Below are 22888 nucleotides of genomic sequence, written 5' to 3' on the forward strand. Positions count from 1 at the left end.
ATCAGAAGAGTTGGATAGCTGACTGGAAACAGTGAGCAGGCATAAATGGGTCTTTTCCTGGTTGGTGGGATGTGACGAGTGGTGTGGCACAGGAACCTCAGTGCTGGGACCTCAGCATTTTACAATTTGCATAAATGACTTCTTTGAAGGGACTGAAGGTCCGGTTGTGAAATTTGCTGATGACACAAAGGTGGGTGGAAAGTAAGTTGTGAAGAGGACGTAAGGAGGCTACAAAGGGACACGAATGGGCAAAAATCTGGCATATGAAGTACCACGTAGGAATACGTGAAATTGCCCATTTTGGCAACAATAATAAAAAAAAGAGCTTAGTATCTAAATGGTGAGAGTTTGCAGAGTTCTGAGATACAGGACTGGTTTAGCACAGTGGGCTAAGACAGCTGGCTTGTAATGCAGAAATTCCCATTCCAGCCTCCCTGAACAGGCGCTGGAATGTGGCGACTAGGGGCTTTTCACAGTAACTTCATTGAAGCCTACTAGTGACAATAAGTTATTATTATTATTATTATACAGAAGGATCTGGGTGGCCTAGTGCATGAATCGCAAAAGGCTAGAATACAGGTACAGCAAGTAATTAGGAAAGCAAATAGAATGTTATTGTTTATTGTGAGGGGAATTGATTGGAAAAGTAGGGAGGTTCTGCTTGTACCGGTAACATTGGTGAGATCACGGCCAAAATTCTCCGGCCGTTGCAATTCACTTCTCCCGCCAGCTGCGCGCCCCTTCCCGTGGATTTCCTGGCCACGTGGAATAGCTTCAATGGGAAGTTCCATTGACAAGTGGCTGGAAGACAGAATCCCACCACCAGCAAACGGCACGCCACTAAGTATCCAGCCCCACATCTGAAGTATTGTGTACAGTTTCGGTCTCCTTATTTCAGGGAAGATGTAAATGGGTTGGAAGCAGTTCAGAGAAGGTTGACTGGATTGATACCAGGAATGGACGGGTTGTCTTATGAGGAAAGGTTGGAGAGATTAGATTTTGTAGTGATTGAGGGACCAATGGGAGCCGAGAGTGAGTGATCACCCTGGAGGGTGGAATCCTCTCTTGGGCAGAATGCATCTAGCAGCCATGCAGTAAGTATGCAAGGACTTGGAGCTGAGCTCTGAGGCAGTTTATTGCTGTGAAATCTCCTGTACCAAGTTACTCTTTATGAATAACCACCTTCTTGTTCCTAATGAAGCCTGAAGTCTCAATTTGGATGGCTTTTCTTCCACACTTTTTCTTCACAAAACCATCACTCACATCTTTGTAGATAAAATCTATATATCTTCAATCATCAGTGTTGCTGAACTTGTCAAATGTTCCTGACGCCTCGTGCTTCGTAGATAATTTTTCATTCTTTTCAACACAGAGTAAGAACATTCACTAAAAGCACTTGTGACAGGTATTGTTAAGAATGGTTTCCCCATTTGGAAAGGTTGCCTGCAAACCATCGTGTACAACTCAGCTGGTGATCTCGAAGCACAGAGCTCATCAGCATCGATGAAATAATGAGTTGTTTAATTTCATCTTCAAATTGATTTGTGTCTAAGTCGTCCCGGTAGAATTCAATTAATCTCTCACTGCAACAGCCCTGAGCATTCTCTTCCAAACCTTTGTGGAAAAGCACGCAAAATAATTCAACAGTTTTCTTCAGAGATTCATTTCTACTCTGCAATTGCACCATTATTGTGTCACAAATAATAAGAATCTTCAAATAACATCGACAGTCTCAATGATGATCTTCTCTTTCTCTTTTGTCTCTAATTTCATCAAAAATAACTTCCTTTACACTTCTCACCATCAGAGGAATGTGTATTCCTTGTTAATATTAGTGCTTCTACTTTCTCTGAGGTATAGTTGTTTTGAACTTCCGATGACAAAACCTCTACCTGCGGCTAACAGTTATGAGGCATTCAATAATACTGCAGTTATACAAAACCCTGGTTAGGCCCATTTGGAGTCGCTGTGAGCAGTTCTGGGCACCACATCTTAGGAAGGATATTTTGGCCTTGGAGGGAGTGAAAAGTAGGTTTACAAAAATAACACCTGGACTATATGGGGTAAGGTATGAAGAGAGATTATACAAAAATAGACCTGTTGTTCTAGAATTTAAAAGGTTAAGGGGGTCACCCGATCAAAATGTTCAAGATATTAACAGGGAAAGTCAGGGTAGATAAATATAAACTATTCCACTGGTTGGAGATCCTAAAGCTAGGGGGTATAGGCTAAAAGCTAGGGCCAGACTGTTCAAAGGGGCGATGTTAGGAAGCACTTCTTCACGCAAAGGGTGGTAGGGGTTTGCAACTCTCACCCACAAACAGCAGCTGAAGCTGGAACAGTTGTTAATTTTAAATCTGAGATAGATTTCTGTCAGGCAAAGATATTAAGGGATACGGGCCAAAGGCAGGTATATGGAGTTAGGACTCAGATCAGCCATGCTCTCATTAAATGGTGGCATACAATCGAGGGGCTGAATGGCTTACTCCTGTTTCTACGTTCCTATGATATGCTTGTCAAAACATTTTGCAGTGGTTTGCTGACGGCATTAATTCTTTGAAGTAAACAGTTCCACAAAACAATAAAACCTGCAATATTGTACTTTTCAAACTTCCCTGCTAATGCCAACCAGGGAGCAGGCTCTAGACCTGGCAATCTGCAATGAAACCGGATTAATCGGTAACATCAAAGCGAAGGAGCCTCTAGGTAACATGATAAACCATGATCTGTGGTTTGAGGATGAGAAGTGCGGGTCTAAGACTAGCGTTTTAAACCGAAAATAAAGGCAATTGCAAAGATATAAGGACAGAGTTTGCCAAAGTGAACTGGAAAATTAGGTTAAAAGTTAGGGCAATAGTGATGCTGTGGAAGATGTTTAGGGAGAAGTTTCAGAAAGATATATTCCAGTGAGAAAGAAAGTCTCGAGTAGAAGAATGAACCATTCGTGACTAAAGAAAAATTTGGAAGAAAAAGCGTGCAATTCTGCAAAGTTTCCTGGGAGGTCAGAAAATTGGACAGAAGCTTAAAACCAGCAAAGAATGACTAAAACAAAATAATGGAGAAAGTAAAATATGAGCGAAAGCGAAAGCGAGCTAGAAAAATAAAAACCGGTATTAAAAGTTTTGCAAGGGGGTAAAAGTGACCAAAGTAACTCAAGAGAGTTGGTCCTCGAGAGAGTGAGTCTGGGGAATAAATAATGGAAAACAAGGAAACATGGAAAGAAGGTGAACAGATATTTTATGTCTGTCTTCAATGTAGAGGACAATGTAGGGGCCTCACGGTAGCATGGTGGTTAGCATCAATGCTTCACAGCTCCAGGGTCCCAGGTTCGATTCCCGGCTGGGTCACTGTCTGTGTGGAGTCTGCACGTCCTCCCTGTGTGTGCGTGGGTTTCCTCCGGGTGCTCCGGTTTCCTCCCACAGTCCAAAGATGTGCGGGTTAGGTGGATTGGCCATGCTAAATTGCCCGTAGTGTAAGGTTAATGGGGGGATTGTTCGGTTACGGGTATACGGGTTACGTGGGTTTAAGTAGGGTGATCATTGCTCGGCACAACATCGAGGGCCGAAGGGCCTGTTCTGTGCTGTACTGTTCTATGTTCTATGACACACAAATCTGTCCCAAAACTACTTGGAAAACAAAAGGTGAAAGGGAGGGAGGAACTTAAAGTAATCACAATCACTGGGAAAAAGGTACTGGAAAAATTATTCAAATTAATGGCTGCAGGACCTGGTAGCTTTCATCCCCAGGATCATAAAAGAAGTGACTGCAGAGATAGTAGATGCTTCCAAAATTCCTTAGATTCTGGAAAGGTCCCAAGACGGAAAGCAGGAAACGACGTACCAGTTAGCCTGTCATCGGTCATAGAGAAATGCTGGAATCCGTTATTAAGGAGGTTATAGCGGGACATTTAGGAAATCAAAATGGGATCAGGCAGAGTCAACATGGTTCTGTGAAAGGGAAACCAATTTAACTATTTTAGTGTAGTCCTTTGAGGAAGGAACAGGCAAGTTGGATAAAGGGGAACCTGTCGATGTGACGTACTTGGATTCCCAAAAGGCATTCAATAAGATGCCACATCAACCATTACTATACAAAATAAGAACTCATGGTTGTAGGGGTTAAAATATTAGCATGGATTGAGGATTGGTTAGCTAACAGGGAGCAGGGATGCCGGCATGTTTCCCATCATTATCAAACGACACTTAGGACGTGATCCTCCCAAAAGAAAACAAAGTTCCCGAACGAGTCTGCTCGTTGTGCTGAGAATGACGTGGCCATTCAACGTGACTCGCATTGTATTAGGGGCCTGAACTAGGAACGTGCATCCCAGGCCGAACATAGCCCCGTTTTGTAAAGTGGGGAGCTTCGCTCGCCAGATCTCCCCAGTGTCGCGAGAGATCAGGATGCCATTTTCAAATCTGAAGCCCCCGAAGCGATCCACGTAGCCCCCCCCCCCCGCCCCCAGCCCGAACACACTATGTGAGGGTACCCTTCATACCCACTCTGCACACTCCCTATCTTCATGTGCCCCTCCACCCCCCCCCCCCCCCCCCCCCCCGGGCCCTGACCCTTGGCAGTGGTGCCAGGGCACCCTTGAACTGGCAGCCTGGGCCAGGCTGACAGTGCCAAGGTGTCAGCCGGGCAGTGCCAAGTTGTCTGTATTTCAGGGGGTGGGCCGGGGGGGCATCCTGCTCTATCCCTGACCACACAGGGGCCTCCGATGGCCTGGGAGACCCCTCCCCCCCAGGTGCTGTCCCACCCAGTCCACATTTGTGAGGGCCAGCACTGAACGGCACTGTCCTGTAGACTTCCTGGAGAGGATTGGATTGGACTAGATTTTGTTTACTGTCACATATACCGAGGTACAGTGAAAAGTATTTTTCTGCGAGCAGCTCAAACAGATCATTAAGTACATGAAAAGAAAAGGAAAAGATTACGATTGTAAGATGAGTAAAAAGAGGATCCGTTAGGGAGAGCTCGCAGAGAGTCGCCACGCTCCGGCGCCATCTTGTGCAGGATGGTTGCTATCGGGTGAATGCGCCTAAGAAGTTTCAAACCCTATTTGGGCGCGTGCATGTGGTCACGCCCCTTTTGGGCTGGATTCCGATTCCAACGCCTCACAGGGCTTGGGAAGATCCCACGAGGCTTGAAGGTTGTCAGGAAGCCTGGGGGGAGGCCGTGTTCCGCTCTCACTCGAGTGCAATGTTTCCGAGAGATGGCGCCAAGAGTGTTGTCACTTATGGCAAGTGGAACAGAATATTAAAGTAGGTAAATGATGCTTTAGTTGTACTGTTGAGACCACACCCAAGGTATTGTGTGTAGTTTTGGTCTCCTTATTCTCCAAAGTGATGAGGAGCAGTTTGGAGAAGGTCCACGAGGCTGATTGCTGGAAGGGAAGGGGGGGAGGTTATGCCACGAGGGCAGGTTGGGCAGGTTGGGCCTGGATCGGTTGGAGAGGAATGAGGTTGGAAGAATGAGATCAGCTCTCATTGAAACCTGTGAGAGCCTGAGGGGACTTAGCAGGATGGATGTTGGAAGGGTGTTTCCACTTCTGGCTGAGTCTAGACCATGCAGTTGATCTCCCATTTTGGGTGGGGATTGAGGAGAATGTTTTGTTCTCTCAGAGAGTTGTTAGCTGGGCAGCACCGTAGCGCAGTGGGTAGCACTGCGGCTTCACAGCTCCAGGGTCCTTGGGTCACTGTCTGTGCAGAGTCTGCACGTTCTCCCTGTGTCTGCGTGGGATTCCTCCGGGTGCTCCGGTTTTCTCCCACAAGTGTTAATATAAGCCTACTTGCGACAATAATAAAGATTATTATTATTATAGCTCCGGAAACTCTCCTCCAGTGAGCAGCGGATGCTGAGTCATTGATTCTTGATCGACGAGAGTCCAGAGTTACTTCTTCTTTTATTTATTTTATAATCCTTATTGTCGCCAGTAGCTTACATTAACGCTGCAATGTAGTTACTGTGAAAAGCCCCTAGTCACCACATTCCGGCGCCTGTTCAGGTACAGAGGGAGAATTCAGAATGTCCAATTCACCTAACAAGCACGTCTTTCGGGACTTGTGGGAGGAAACCGGAGCAGCCGGGAATCGAACCTGGGACCCTGGTGCTGTGAAACAACGAGGGGCAGACTGGAAAGTAGGTTATGACCACAGTCAGCAGGCAGCACGGCGGCGCAGTGGTTAGCATTGCTGCCTCACGGCGCCGAGGTCCCAGGTTCGACCCCGGCTCTGGGTCACTGTCTGTGTGGAGTTTGCACATTCTCCCCGTGTCTGCGTGGGTTTCGCCCCCACAACCCAAAAGATAGAACATAGAACATAGAACAGTACAGCACAGAACAGGCCCTTCGGCCCTCTATGTTGTGCCGAGCAATGATCACCCTACTCAAACCCACGTATCCACCCTATACCCGTAACCCAACAACCCCCCCCCCCCCCCAACCTAACTTTTTAGGACACTACGGGCAATTTAGCATGGCCAATCCACCTAACCCGCACATCTTTGGACTGTGGGAGGAAACTGGAGCACCCGGAGGAAACCCACGCACACACGGGGAGGACGTGCAGACTCCGCACAGACAGTGACCCAGCCGGGAATCGAACCTGGGACCCTGGAGCTGTGAAGCATTTATGCTAACCACCATGCTACTGTGCTGCCCCAATGATGTGCAGGATGGGTGGATTGAACGCGCTATATTGCCCCTTAATTGGAAAAGAATGAATTGGGTACTCTAAATTTGTTTATTTTTATTTTTTAAATGACCAGTCAGATCAACCATGGAAGTATCGAATGGCGGAAGAGGCTCGAAGGGCTCTTCATTTGTATATTTGTGTCTGATCGTTATATAACTGAGCACAAGGCAACAGCTGAGGGACAGGATTATTATTGCAACTGGCCCATGAGGGCAGAGTTTTCACTGCTTTCAGTGCGCTGGGCGAGGGACAGATTAATTTACTTGTTCCCTGAATAGTGCCAATGGAGACCCAATGTATTCTTTAAAAAATAACCAATACCCTGGGGTGATCAAAGTGTTGTTCCAGCTTCCATCTTGGGAAGGTCTAACTGATACAAACTAGTGGGGGGGGGGGGGGGGGGGGGGGGGTGACTGTCACCATTAAAGAGGTTGTTACTGAATCATGTAACTGACAGTAATTGCTCCCTGATAGCCATCATCCTGCGTTTATTAGATACCAAAGTGGCTCCATAATGAATCATTGTTGGTAAACAGGCCGGTAATACATTCCTGCGAATCGTAAGTGATGTTAAACCAACGCTTTCAGTAAAGCTGAGCCAACAGGCCCTCAATCTGCTCAAGAGGAGCATCTTCTCAAATTGTGCCTCAGTACCCCTTCAGTACTGGGGTGGGGGTCCCATGGGCACCCATCCTGACGATCCGTCCAAGTAACCATTCTCCAGGCGTAATTCTGGTCATGTCCCTGTGATCTCCATGGTAGGCTTAGGGGCCATAGATGGGAATAGGACTCAATTGGTGCCAGGGTTCTGTCCCTGTGTTCCAGCAGCCCTGGGAAGAGCTGAGTGCCACATTAATGCCCAATCTGAAAATGCAGGTGGGAACGTGTGGGAGGATAAACCTTCCTGGAATGGCCACCAGTGCCTCCTGCAGGTAGCAGGCAGTACTGCTGAGAAAGAGACCGTGCAGCCTCAATGTTGTTCCAGTCCCTGCACAGATTTACAGCGGGACCCCCTGTAAATACTGACACACTTCCGGTGACCCCCAGTAAATACTGACACACTCCCCGGGGACCCCCTGTAAATACTGACACACTCCCCGGGGCCGCCCTGTAAATACTGACACACTCCCCGGGAACCCCCTGTAAATACTGACACACTCCCCGGGGCCGCCCTGTAAATACTGACACACTCCCCGGGAACCCCCTGTAAATACTGACACACTCCCCGGGGACCCCCCTGTAAATACTGACACACTCCCCGGGGACCCCCTGTAAATACTGACACACTCCCCGGGAACCCCTGTAAATACTGACACACTCCCCTGTCTGTGCCCCCTGTCTGTGCCCCCTGTCTGTGCCCCCTGTCTGTGCCCCCTGTCTGTGCCCCCTGTCTGTGCCCCCTGTCTGTGCCCCCTGTCCGTGCCCCTGTCCGTGCCCCTGTCCGTGCCCCTGTGCGTGCCCCTGTGCGTGCCCCTGTCTGTCCCCCTGTCTGTGCCCCTGTCTGTGCCCTGTCCCCTGTAAATACTGACACATTCCCCGGGGACCCCCTGTAAATACTGACACACTCCCCGGGGACCCCCTGTAAATACTGACACACTCCCCAGGGACTCCCCTGTAAATACTGACACACACCCCGGGGATCCCCTGTAAATACTGACACACTCCCCGGGGATCCCCTGTAAATACTGACACACTCCCCGGGGACCCCCTGCAAATACTGACACACTCCCCGGGGACCCCCCTGTAAATACTGACACACTCCCCGGGGATCCCCTGTAAATACTGACACACTCCCCGGGGACCCCCCTGTAAATACTGACACACTCCCCGGGGACCCCCCCTGTAAATACTGACACACTCCCCGGGGACTCCCTGTAAATACTGACACACTCCCCGGGGACCCCCTGTAAATATTGACACACTCCCCGGGATCCCCTGTAAATACTGACACACTCCCCGGGGACCCCCTGTAAATACTGACACACTCCCCGGGGACCCCCTGTAAATACTGACACACTCCCCGGGGACCCCCTGTAAATACTGACACACTCCCCGGGAACCCCTGTAAATACTGACACACAGCATTGCTGCCTCACGGCGCCGAGGTCCCAGGTTCGACCCCGGCTCTGGGTCACTGTCTGTGTGGAGTTTGCACATTCTCCCCGTGTCTGCGTGGGTTTCGCCCCCACAACCCAAAAGATAGAACATAGAACATAGAACAGTACAGCACAGAACAGGCCCTTCGGCCCTCTATGTTGTGCCGAGCAATGATCACCCTACTCAAACCCACGTATCCACCCTATACCCGTAACCCAACAACCCCCCCCCCCCCCCAACCTAACTTTTTAGGACACTACGGGCAATTTAGCATGGCCAATCCACCTAACCCGCACATCTTTGGACTGTGGGAGGAAACTGGAGCACCCGGAGGAAACCCACGCACACACGGGGAGGACGTGCAGACTCCGCACAGACAGTGACCCAGCCGGGAATCGAACCTGGGACCCTGGAGCTGTGAAGCATTTATGCTAACCACCATGCTACCGTGCTGCCCCAATGATGTGCAGGATGGGTGGATTGAACGCGCTATATTGCCCCTTAATTGGAAAAGAATGAATTGGGTACTCTAAATTTGTTTGTTTTTATTTTTTAAATGACCAGTCAGATCAACCATGGAAGTATCGAATGGTGGAAGAGGCTCGAAGGGCTCTTTATTTGTATATTTGTGTCTGATCGTTATATAACTGAGCACAGGGCAACAGCTGAGGGACAGGATTATTATTGCAACTGGCCCATGAGGGTAGAGTTTTCATTGCTTTCAGTGCGCTGGGCGAGGGACAGATTAATTTACTTGTTCCCTGAATAGTGCCAATGGAGACCCAATGTATTCTTTAAAAAATAACCAATACCCTGGGGTGATCAAAGTGTTGTTCCAGCTTCCATCTTGGGAAGGTCTAACTGATACAAACTAGTGGGGGGGTTGACTGTCACCATTAAAGAGGTTGTTACTGGATCATGTAACTGACAGTAATTGCTCCCTGATAGCCATCATCCTGCGTTTATTAGATACCAAAGTGGCTCCATAATGAATCATTGTTGGTAAACAGGCCGGTAATACATTCCTGCGAATTGTAAGTGATGTTAAACCAACGCTTTCAGTAAAGCTGAGCCAACAGGCCCTCAATCTGCTCAAGAGGAGCATCTTCTCAAATTGTGCCTCAGTACCCCTTCAGTACTGGGGTGCGGGGTCCCATGGGCACCCGTCCTGACGATCTGTCCAAGTAACCATTCTCCAGGCGTAATTCTGGTCATGTCCCTGTGATCTCCATGGTAGGCTTAGGGGCCATAGCTGGGAATAGGACTCAATTGGTGCCAGGGTTCTGTCCCTGTGTTCCAGCAACCCTGGGAAGAGGTGAGTGCCACGTTAATGCCCAATCTGAAAATGCAGGTGGGAACGTGTGGGAGGATAAACCTTCCTGGAATGGCCACCAGTGCCTCCTGCAGGTAGCAGGCAGTATTGCTGAGAAAGAGACAGTGCAGCCTCAATGTTGTTCCAGTCCCTGCACAGATTTACAGCGGGACCCCCTGTAAATACTGACACACTTCCGGTGACCCCCAGTAAATACTGACACACTCCCCGGGGCCGCCCTGTAAATACTGACACACTCCCCGGGGCCGCCCTGTAAATACTGACACACTCCCCGGGAACCCCCTGTAAATACTGACACACTCCCCGGGGCCGCCCTGTAAATACTGACACACTCCCCGGGAACCCCCTGTAAATACTGACACACTCCCCGGGGACCCCCCTGTAAATACTGACACACTCCCCGGGGACCCCCTGTAAATACTGACACACTCCCCGGGAACCCCTGTAAATACTGACACACTCCCCTGTCTGTGCCCCCTGTCTGTGCCCCCTGTCTGTGCCCCCTGTCTGTGCCCCCTGTCTGTGCCCCCTGTCTGTGCCCCCTGTCTGTGCCCCCTGTCTGTGCCCCCTGTCCGTGCCCCTGTCCGTGCCCCTGTCCGTGCCCCTGTGCGTGCCCCTGTGCGTGCCCCTGTCTGTCCCCCTGTCTGTGCCCCTGTCTGTGCCCTGTCCCCTGTAAATACTGACACATTCCCCGGGGACCCCCTGTAAATACTGACACACTCCCCGGGGACCCCCTGTAAATACTGACACACTCCCCAGGGACTCCCCTGTAAATACTGACACACACCCCGGGGATCCCCTGTAAATACTGACACACTCCCCGGGGATCCCCTGTAAATACTGACACACTCCCCGGGGACCCCCTGCAAATACTGACACACTCCCCGGGGACCCCCCTGTAAATACTGACACACTCCCCGGGGATCCCCTGTAAATACTGACACACTCCCCGGGGACCCCCCTGTAAATACTGACACACTCCCCGGGGACCCCCCCTGTAAATACTGACACACTCCCCGGGGACTCCCTGTAAATACTGACACACTCCCCGGGGACCCCCTGTAAATATTGACACACTCCCCGGGATCCCCTGTAAATACTGACACACTCCCCGGGGACCCCCTGTAAATACTGACACACTCCCCGGGGCCCCCCTGTAAATACTGACACACTCCCCGGGGACCCCCTGTAAATACTGACACACTCCCCGGGAACCCCTGTAAATACTGACACACTCCCCTGTCTGTGCCCCCTGTCTGTGCCCCCTGTCTGTGCCCCCTGTCTGTGCCCCCTGTCTGTGCCCCCTGTCTGTGCCCCCTGTCTGTGCCCCCTGTCTGTGCCCCCTGTCTGTACCCCCTGTCTGTGCCCCCTGTCTGTGCCCCCTGTCTGTGCCCCCTGTCTGTGCCCCTGTGCGTGCCCCCTGTCTGTGCCCCCTGTCTGTGCCCCCTGTCTGTGCCCCTGTGCGTGCCCCTGTGCGTGCCCCTGTCCGTCCCCCTGTCCGTCCCCCTGTCTGTCCCCCTGTCTGTGCCCCTGTCTGTGCCCTGTCCCCTGTAAATACTGACACACTCCCCGGGGATCCCCTGTAAATACTGACACACTCCCCGGGGACCCCCCCTGTAAATACTGACACACTCCCCGGGGACCCCCTGTAAATACTGACACACTCCCCGGGGACCCCCTGTAAATATTGATACACTCCCCGGGATCCCCTGTAAATACTGACACACTCCCCGGGGACCCCCTGTAAATACTGACACACTCCCCGGGGACCCCCTGTAAATACTGACACACTCCCCGGGGACCCCCTGTAAATACTGACACACTCCCCGGGGACCCCCTGTAAATACTGACACACTCCCCGGGAACCCCCTGTAAATACTGACACACTCCCCGGGGGCCCCCTGTAAATACTGACACACTCCCCGGGGACTCCCTGTAAATACTGACACACTCCCCGGGGACCCCATGCAAATACTGACACACTCCCCGGGGGCCCCATGCAAATACTGACACACTCCCCGGGGGCCCCATGCAAATACTGACACACTCCCCGGGGGCCCCCTGCAAATACTGACACACTCCCCGGGGCCCCCCTGTAAATACTGACACACTCCCCGGGGCCCCCCTGTAAATACTGACACACTCCCCGGGGCCCCCCTGTAAATACTGACACACTCCCCGGGGATCCCCTGTAAATACTGACACACTCCCCGGGGACCCCCTGTAAATACTGACACACTCCCCGGGGACTCCCTGTAAATACTGACACACTCCCCGGGGACCCCCTGTAAATACTGACACACTCCCCAGGGACCCCCTGTTAAAACTGACACACTCCCCGGGGACCCCCTGTTAAAACTGACACACTCCCAGGGGAAACATTTATTCTTTCAGGTACCTAATGATAAAGTTGCACTTTTAGAGAAAATGATTTTTATCTTTGCAGAGGAACATAAGAACATAAGAACTAGGAGCAGGAGTAGGCCATCTGGCCCCTCGAGCCTGCTCCACCATTCAATGCGATCATGGCTGATCTTTTGTGGACTCAGCTCCACTTTCCGGCCCGAACACCATAACCCTTAATCCCTTTATTCTTCAAAAAACTATCTATCTTTACCTTAAAAACATTTAATGAAGGAGCCTCAACTGCTTCACTGGGCAGGGAATTCCATAGATTCACAACCCTTTGGGTGAAGAAGTTCCTCCTAAACTCAGTCCTAAATCTACTTCCCCTTATTTTGAGGCTTTGCCCCCTAGTTCTGCTGTCACCCGCCAGTGGAAACAACCTGCCTGCATCTATCCTATCTATTCCCTTCATAATTTTATATGTTTCTATAAGATCCCCCCGCATCCTTCTAAATTCCAATGAGTACAGTCCCAGTCTACTCAACCTCTCCTCATTATCCAACCCCTTCAGCTCTGGGAATAACCTAGTGAATCTCCTCTGCACATCCTCCAGCGCCAGTACGTCCGTTCTCAAGTAAGGAGCCCAAAACTGAACACAATACTCCAGGTGTGGCCTCACTAACACCTTATACAATTGCAACATAACCTCCCTAGTCTTAAACTCCATCCCTCTAGCAATGAAGAACAAAACTCCATTCGCCTTCTTAATCACCTGTTGCACCTGTAAACCAACTTTCTGCCACTCATGCACTAGCACACCCAGGTCTCTCTGCACAGCGGCATGTTTTAATATTTTATCATTTAAATAATAATCCCTTTTGCTGTTATTCCTACCAAAATGGATAACCTCACATTTGTCAACATTGTATTCCATCTGCCAGACCCTAGCCCATTCACTTAACCTATCCAAATCCCTCTGCAGACCTCCGGCATCCTCTGCACTTTTTGCTTTACCACTCATCTTAGTGTCGTTTGCAAACTTGGACACATTGCCCTTGGTTCCCAACTCCAAATCATCTATGTAAATTGTGAACAATTGTGGGCCCAACACGGATCCCTGAGGGACACCACTAGCTACTGATTACCAACCAGAGAAACACCCATTAATCCCCACTCTTTGCTTTCTATTAATTAGCCAATCCTCTATCCATGCTACTACTTTACCCTTAATGCCATGCATCTTTATCTTATGCAGCAGGAACACAAATAAGGAGCGAGTAAGTGAATGAACGTGATGATGTCTAACAATTCCAGGCTTGGGGTCAGTCTCCTGCATCGGAATATCTTTTTTTTTATAAATAATTTTTATTGAAGTTTTTACAAAATACAAAATATAAACATTATAACTCTATTGACGTACACCAGCGGTAACACCCCGTAAACAGTGCCCCCCCAGCTGTAAGAGCAACTTCAAACAAAAGGGAAAAAAAACAAAACAGAAACCAAAAGACAGAGAAAAGAGAAAAAGAAAAAAAAACAAGGGAGAGAGATAGTACCCTCCACAAACTCATGTGTACAGTTCTCCCCCCCCCCCCCCCCCCCCGGGTTGCTGCTGCTGTCGGCCTATTTCCCTACCGTTCCACCAGGAAGTCCAGGAAAGGCTGCCACCACCTGAAAAACCCTTGTACTGATCCCCTCAGGGCAAATTTCGCCCTCTCCAATTTAATGAACCCCGCCATATCCGAGATCCAGGCCTCCACGCTTGGGGGCCTCGCATCCTTCCACTGGAGCAAGATCCTCCGCCGGGCTACTAGGGACGCAAAGGCCAGAACACCGGCCTCTTTCGCCTCCTGCACTCCCGGCTCCACTGCCACCCCAAAAATTGCGAGTCCCCAGCCTGGCTCGACCCTGGATCCCACCACCCTCGACACCGTCCTCGCCACCCCCTTCCAAAACTCCCCCAACGCTGGGCACGCCCAAAACATATGGGCGTGGTTCTGCATCGGAATATCGACTATTAATGTCTGAATCTGTTTTACCTGTGCATCGTCTCGTGATGGTTAATTATTTGAGGGTTTTCTCTTTTCTCACTGACAGGTGTGCACAGTATCAAGATGCCACGGGAGAGAATGGTGAGTCCGTGTCTATGTTCCATGTGAGAATGTACACTGTGCTGCATTCACACCCACTCCATCTCTGCCGGCTTCAAGCTGCCTCTGCTGAGCAGACATTGTTCAGGAAGTTGCCCCAACTTTACAACAGCTCATGATAACCTCTGCAGATTGCAGTGAAATGTATTTGGGTTCTGTTTCTGGGTGTTGGAACAGAGAGAGGCTATTGATCCTCTTCCCCCCCCCCCCCCCCCAACCCCCCAGAATATTGAAACTCTCCCAGAGACCCCTTTTAGAAATACCAGCACGCTTCCAGGTACTCAGATGAGTTCTTTTAACAGCATGGCTATTGTTTTTGTAAATACATTTTAGAGTATCCAATAAATTTTTTCCCAATTAAGGGTCAATTTAGCGTGTCCAACCCACCTACCCTGCACATCTTTGGGAAACCCCCACAGGTCAAAAACAACTTGGAGTGAAGGGTAGAGGTGAAAAGTTTCTAACTAACATGACTCGCTGCCAGGTGCCCACTCCAATACAGTCTGCCCCTCCTCCTCACTGTAGTACGTTTGTGCCAGCGGCTCCCACCACAACCTGAATAAATATTTCTTCGGAACCTGCAGAGCTCCTTAAGAATCTCATTTGCTTCTCGTGCTGGTTTCCAAACCCATCCATGGATCACACTCCCAGGGAGGACGGGAATATGGAAGTTGAGGAATTCCCGGATGGGGAGCCGGATCGGGGAGGGGCTATTTTCCAGAAGGCAGCTTCCTAACGGGCCGATTCCATGCTCGCCAACCTACAAGGCAGCGCTCCAGGCACGGTGGCACAGTGGTTAGCTCTGTGGCTTCACAGCTCCAGGGGCCCAGGTTCGATTTCCGGCTTGGGTCACTGTCTGTGCGGAGTCTGCACGTTCTCCCCGTGTCTGCGTGGGTTTCCTCCGGGTGCTCCGGTTTCCTCCCACAAGTCCCGAAAGACGTGCTTGTTAGGTGAATTGGACATTCTGAATTCTCCCTCTGTACCTGAACAGGCACCGGAATGTGGCGACTAGGGGCTTTTCACAGTAACTTCATTGCGGTGCTAATATAAGCCTACTTGTGACACTAATAAAGATTATTATTAAGTGAACTTTCTTCCGATGCCAGGATATCTTTCCCTAGAGAAGGGGATCAAAACTGTCCACAGATGACGCACGGAGATACAGTAAATAAAGTAGTAATACATTTTTAAAAACCGATCTGATCAAAATGGACCAAAATTAAAATCAAACATTCAAATTATGACCCGACATCCTATCGCCTGACTTAGAAAGAGGTCACGGAGTAAACTCTGGTTCCTGGGAACGACGAATGTTTAATCCTTCCCAGGGCCACAAACTGTGAAACTACCGGTGAGGGAAAATTCCCTGAGTTGTGGCCCTATTGTACCTTCAGCAAATTCCCTCTGGCTGTCAGGAGAAGCAGTGACGTGGACGGAGGAGGGAGATTGGAGCCAAGTCCAACTCAACTCTCACTCGGACAGAGCAATTCCTGGGCAGGCGCTGACCCCTGGTGGCCAGATGTCAGATGGCAGCCTGAACGCTTGCTTCGCATTCCCATTTTCCGTAATCACGAGGGCTGGGATTTTCCCAGCCCGGGGCAGGGGGCATCCCAGCCGCCGGCCACGGCAGGATGAGCATCGGCTTCCCACTGAACGGAGCCGGGAGTAAATTTAAATAATGAAGGTCCGCGCTGGGGCAATTTTCTCAGCTTTCTGCCATTAGGTTAGCAGCAGCTAGGGGGCACCCTTCCCATGCGGAGGGCCGGTGGTTCTATACCCCATTGATGGGGCGCAGAAAGGGAAGGTCACCCTCTTGGTGGGGAGGAGGGGGGAGGAACCCCCTTTTGGAGGATTTTTCCCACGGGGCCGATGCCTTCCATCTTCCCCCTTAAACATTACTCCTCTCCCACATGACTGGGACGAGGATGAGTAGGTTCTTTGGGGGTGAAGACAGGTGTGTCAGGTGCTCGGGGAGTCCAGCGAACCATGCCCATATGTTCTGGGCATGCCCGGCACTGGAGGAGTTCTAGAAGGGGGTGGCGAGGACGGTGTCGAGGGTGGTGGGATCCAGGGTCAAGCCAGGATGGGGACTCGCGATTTTTGGGGTTGGGGTGGAGCCGGGAGTGCAGGAGGCGAAAGAGGCCGGTGTGCTGGCCTTTGCGTCCCTAGTAGCCCGGCGAAGGATTTTGCTACAATGGAAGGATGCGAGGCCCCCAAGCGTGGAGACCTGGATCAATGACATGGCGGGTTTCATTAAGCTAGAGAAGATCAAATTCGCCCTGAGAGGGTCGGTACAAGGGTTCTTTAGGCGGTGGCAACCTTTTCTCGACTTTCTGGCTTATGTTTTATATTTTCTGTAAAAAATTCCAATAAAAATTATATATTTTTTAAAAACATTACTCCTCTGGGGGCAAGGTCATGTGGAGGCACACCCGGGGTTGCCTACCTGCCTCAGCTGCACCTACCTCTCCCAGCCGTATGAGTGGGCCGGCCGCCTCGGGTGCCCTGCCTTCCTCCCAGAACCCCCCCCCCCACCCACACCCCCCACACCCCCCCACACCCCACATCCCCCCCCCCCCCCCACCCCCCACACCCCCCACCCCCGGGTCTGGCTTCCGACAAGCAGGGGTTCGGATCACAGAATCCAAAAGGAGGCCATTCGGCCCATCGATTCTGCACCATTCCGCACAGGCCCACTTCCCCTGCCCCATTCCCGTAATCCCACCTAACCTTTTGGACACGAATGGGGCAATATGTAGCACAGCCAATCCACCTAACCTGCACATCTTCGGACTGTGGGAGGAAACCGGAGCACCCGGAGGAAACCCACGCGGACACGGGGAGAAAGTGTCGACACCGCACAGACTGTGACCCGAAGTTGGAATCGAACCGGGGTCCCTGATGCTGGGAGACAGCAGTGCTAACCACTGTGCCACCCTGCCTTCTTGGACACAACTGAGTGGGCTGCTGGGCTATCTCCGAGGGTAATCAAGGCTCAACCACGTTGGAGCCACATGTAGGCCAGACCAGGTAAGGGCGGCAGATTTCCCTCCCTAAAGGACATTCGTGGAACCAGATGGGTTTTCCAGATAATCCTGTAGCATCATGCTAATTCTTAATTCCGGATTTATTTTAAATGACTGAATTAAAATTCCCTGGTTCCTGTGGTGGGAGCCCCGATCATTAGTCCAGCTCGCTGGAATATTGGTCCATAACCACTGTGCGACTGTACACCGATTCCTGAAAACAGCTTCTCTTTTTGACAGAAATACTTCATTGTGATGCAGAGTGTATTTTACCCCGACGAGAGAATCGTTGACAGGTATGTAGTCATTTCTGGAATTATTTTATGCTGTCAAGTGAGTTAAATATTGGATGGACTTTAGCCCATAATGTTTGTTTGAGGGTCAACTTCAGTTTGGGTCTCATGTTTATGCCGTAATCTCCCAACCGGCTGCTATCCAATCAGAGGGCGGGATTCTCCGCTCCCCACGCCGGGTGGGAGAATCGCGGGAGGGCCGGGCGACTCACGACACGCCCCCCCCCCCCCCCCGGCGACCCCCGTGATTCTCCCACACCCCGCTCGGAAGAATCGCCGCTTGCCGTTTTTCACGGCGACCGGCGATTCTCCGGCCCGGATGGGCCGAGCGGCCTGCTGTTCCCGACCGGTTCACGACGGCGGCAACCACACCTGGTCGCTGCCGTCGTGAACATGGCGCCAAATGCTGGTTTGAGGCTTGTGGGGGCCGGAGAGGGGAGTGAGCACCACGGCCGTGTTCGGGAGGGGACTGACCCGCGAACGGTGCCCACCGATCGTCGGGCCGGCGTCTCCAAGCGACGCACTCTTTCCCCTCCGCCGCCCCGCAAGATCAAGCCGCCACGTCTTGCGGGGCAGCGGAGGGGAAGACGGCCACCGCGCATGCGCGGGTTGGAGCCGTCAGCCGTTGTGACGTCAGCCGCGCATGCGCGGGTTGGAGCCGGCCAACCTGCGCATGTGCGGCTGACATCACTTAGGCGCCGCCGTCGCGTCAGACTGTTAACTGACCGGTCAGACTGTTAACTGACCGGTCAGACTGTTAACTCAGACTGTTAACTGACCGGTCAGACTGTTAACTGACCGGTCAGACTGTAAACTGACAGGTCAGACTGTTAACTGACCGGTCAGACTGTAAACTGACAGGTCAGACTGTTAACTGACCGGTCAGACTATTAAATGACCGGTCAGACTGTAAACTGACCGGTCAGACTATTAACTGACCGGTCAGACTGTTAACTGACCGATCAGACTGTAAACTGACCGGTCAGACTGTTAACTCAGACTGTTAACTGACCGGTCACTGTAAACTGACCGATCAGACTATTAACTAACCGGTCAGACTGTAAACTGACCGATCAGACTGTAAACTGACCGATCAGACTGTTAACTGACCGGTCAGACTGTTAACTGACCGGTCAGACTGTTAACTGACCGGTCAGACTGTTAACTCAGACTGTTAACTGACCGGTCAGACTGTAAACTGACCGATCAGACTATTAACTGACCGGTCAGACTGTAAACTGACCGATCAGACTGTTAACTGACCGGTCAGACTGTAAACTGACCGGTCAGACTGTTAACCGACCGGTCAGACTATTAACTAACCGGTCAGACTGTAAACTGACCGGTCAGACTGTAAACTGACCGGTCAGACTGTAAACTGACAGGTCAGACTGTTAACTGACCGGTCAGACTGTTAACTGATCGGTCAGACTGTTAACTGACCGGTCACACTGTTAACTGACCGGTCACACTGTTAACTGACCGGTCAGACTGTAAACTGACCGGTCAGACTGTTAACTGACAGGTCAGACTGTTAACTGACCGGTCAGACTGTTAACTGATCGGTCAGACTGTTAACTGACCGGTCACACTGTTAACTGACCGGTCACACTGTTAACTGACCGGTCAGACTGTAAACTGACCGGTCAGACTGTTAACTGACCGGTCAGACTGTTAACTGACCGGTCAGACTTTTAACTGACCGGTCAGACTATTAACTGACAGGTCAGACTGTAAACTGACCGGTCAGACTGTAAACTGACCGGTCAGACTGTTAACTGACCGGTCAGACTGTTAACTGACCGGTCAGACTTTTAACTGACCGGTCAGACTATTAACTGACAGGTCAGACTGTAAACTGATCGGTCAGACTGTTAACTGACCGGTCAGACTATTAACTGACAGGTCAGACTGTAAACTGACCGGTCAGACTGTTAACTGACCGGTCAGACTGTAAACTGACCGGTCAGACTGTAAACTGACCGGTCAGACTGTTAACTGACCGGTCAGACTTTTAACTGACCGGTCAGACTGTTAACTGATCGGTCAGACTGTAAACTGACAGGTCAGACTTTTAACTGACCGGTCAGACTGTTAACTGACCGGTCAGACTGTTAACTGACCGGTCAGACTGTTAACTGACAGGTCAGACTGTAAAGTGACCGGTCAGACTATTAACTGACCGGTGAACCCTTGTGTTGTTCCCCAAGACAAGAGAGTTACAGTATGACAACTTCTAGATTTTGCACATTCCCAGGATAAAAATTGCACATTGTCTCCGACCAACACATCCGTCCCCCTGTCTGTGCCCCTGTCTGTGCCCCTGTCTGTGCCCCCTGTCTGTGCCCCCTGTCTGTGCCCCTGTCTGTGCCCCCTGTCTGTGCCCCCTGTCTGTGCCCCCTGTCTGTGCCCCCTGTCTGTGCCCCCTGTCTGTGCCCCCTGTCTGTGCCCCTGTCTACACACCTCTCCACACATGCGCAGAAAACCAATCATGTCATTGGCCAGACATGTCGGTTGTGTTAAACGCAGCCCGGTTAAAGGCCCTGTTAAATAAAACCACTTACTGCAGGTTTTTTTTAAAATACCTATTTTACGGGATGTGGGCCTCGCTGGCTGGGTCAGCATTTGTTGCCCATCCCTAATTGTCCTTGAGAAGGTGGTGGTGAGCTGGCTTCTTGCACCGCTGCAGACTATGTGGTGTAGGTACGCCCACTGTGCTGTTAGGGAGGGAGTTCCAGGATGTTCCTTCCCAGTGAAGGAACGGCGATATATTTCCAACTCGGGGTAGTGAGTGACTTGGAGGGGAGCCTCCAGATGGTGGGGATCCCAGATATCTGCTGCTCTTGTCCTTCTAGGTGGTAGTGGTCGTGGGTTTGGAAGGTGCTGTCTAAGGAACCTTGGTGAGTTACTGCAGTGAATCTTGTAGATGGTACACACGGCTGCCACTGTGTGTCGGTGGTGGAAGGTTTGAATGTTTGTGGAAGGGGAGCAATCACGTGGGCTGCTTTGTCCTGGATGGTGTTGAGTTTCTGAGTGTTGTTGGAGCTGCGCTCATCCAGGCAAGTGGAGAGTATTCCATCACACTCCAGACTTGTGCCTTGTCGATGTTGGACAGGCTTTGGGGGGGGGTCGGGAGGTGAGTTACTCGCCCAGGATTCCTAGCCTTTGACCTGCTCTGGTAGCCACAGTATTTATATGGCTGGGTCCAGTTCAGTTTCTGATCAATGGTAACCCCCAGGATGTTGATAGCGAGGGATTCAGCGATGGTAATGCCAGTGAATGTCAAGGGCCGATAGTTAGATTCTCTCCTGCAGGAGATGGTCATTGCCGGCCCTTGTGTGATATGAATGTAACTTGCCGCTTGTCAGCCCCGAGCCTGGATATTGCCCAGGTCTTGCTGCATTTGCATGTGGATTGCTTCAGTATCTGAGGAGTTGTGAACGGTGCTGAACATTGTGTTGTCACCTGCAGCATCCCCACTTCTGACCTTGTGTTGGAAGGAAGACATGAAGCAACTGAAGGTGGTTGGGCCGAGGATTGGGCCTGGTTATTGATAAGAAAATGACGTATGTTACAGATTGTGTCAGAGAAAACAGAGCATTTTATTTATGTTAAAATAAAAAAACCAAAGACAGTTCACAAAATAGCAAGATGTCTCGGGCATTACATTTTTTAAAATTTAGAGTACCCAATTCATTTTTTTTTCAATTAAGGGGCATTTTAGCGTGGCCAATCCACCTTGCTTGTGGGGGCGAAACCCACGCAAACACGGGGAGAATGTGCAAACTCCACACAGACAGTGACCCAGAGCTGGGATCGAACCTGGGACCTCGGCGCTGTGAGGCAGCAGGGCTAACCCACTGCGCCACCGTGCTGCCCCTGTCTCAGGCATTGATGAGTGAGCTGCCAGAGGAGATCTGGAAATAAGCCATCGACAAAGCTCAAGTTAAAGGAAATTAGTTTGGTGAAAAAGACGATTGTATTTTGTTTTGAATAAAATGAATAGGCTTCCTGGTGCCAAAATCCTGGAACTCCCTCCCTAACAGCGCAGTGGGTGTACCTACACCACATTGTCATGTGAGAGTACCTTTAAGAAATGGGTGTTTATAAATGGGTGTGCATATAAATATCTGTAGTGAGAGTACCTTTAAGAAATGGATGTTTATTACTGCAGTGATGTCAGAGAGTGGGTGGAGCTGGGCTGGCTGTCCGCTTTTTACTTTCGTTTTAGGCTGTGTGTTGCAGGGTATGTTTTAGTTTCGTTTTCAGAGCTGGATAGCTGCAGTCGCAGCCAGAAGGTGTATGAATCTCTCTCTGTAATCTAAAGACTGTAAATCGATCCTGGTGATTTAAAACTAATAACAGTAGTGAGCTTCTGGTAAAAGGTGTTTTTAAGTCGTATGGATGTTAAAAGGAAAGCTTAAAGGATTGCTTAGTGTTGTATTCTTTGGGGGTTGTATTTGAATTGATGGTTGCTGAGATGTTCACTATGTTTTAAAAAGGTTAACTTGAGTTCATAGAATAAACATTTTGTTTTAAAAGATACTTTTCCATTTCTGCTGTAGAGTGGGCCGTGTGCTCCCCATACCACAATCTATTAAAAGTTGTGGGTCAGGTGAACTCGATGATACACTTTGGGGTTCTCTAAACCCTGGCCCATAACAACATGGACTGCAGCAGTTCAAGAAGGCAGCTTAGGGATGGGCAACAAACATTGGTCAAGCAAGCAATGCCCAAATCCCGTAAACATTAATAAAAATCAACCCACTCTCCCAGGATTGCCCGTTTAATTTGGTTTTTGGTTTCAGTTCTCATTGGGTTCACTGCGAGTTTGAATTTTGCTTAAAACAAAATGGCAGAGTCTGTGTCGAGGCCTGAGTTTGACGCTGAGGTTGGCGAGAGTGAGGAGACTCTCACTGGGGCCGGATTCTCCGATTTTGAAGCAATG

General features: G+C 50.5%; 1 protein-coding gene across 2 annotated transcripts in view; it reads left to right on the forward strand.

Moving 5' to 3' along the window:
• pip5kl1 (phosphatidylinositol-4-phosphate 5-kinase-like 1) overlaps positions 1–22888 on the forward strand; it is a 73019-nt gene that overhangs the window by 45138 nt on the left and 4993 nt on the right. For both annotated transcript variants that reach the window (XM_038782491.1, XM_038782492.1), the window contains exons 6-7: positions 14569–14603; positions 17888–17943. In XM_038782491.1, coding sequence (XP_038638419.1) covers positions 14569–14603; positions 17888–17943 — 91 coding nt within the window. The remainder of the gene's footprint in view (positions 1–14568; positions 14604–17887; positions 17944–22888) is intronic.

Source organism: Scyliorhinus canicula, chromosome 21 (assembly GCF_902713615.1).
Source record: "Scyliorhinus canicula chromosome 21, sScyCan1.1, whole genome shotgun sequence".
Lineage (NCBI taxonomy): Eukaryota > Metazoa > Chordata > Chondrichthyes > Carcharhiniformes > Scyliorhinidae > Scyliorhinus > Scyliorhinus canicula.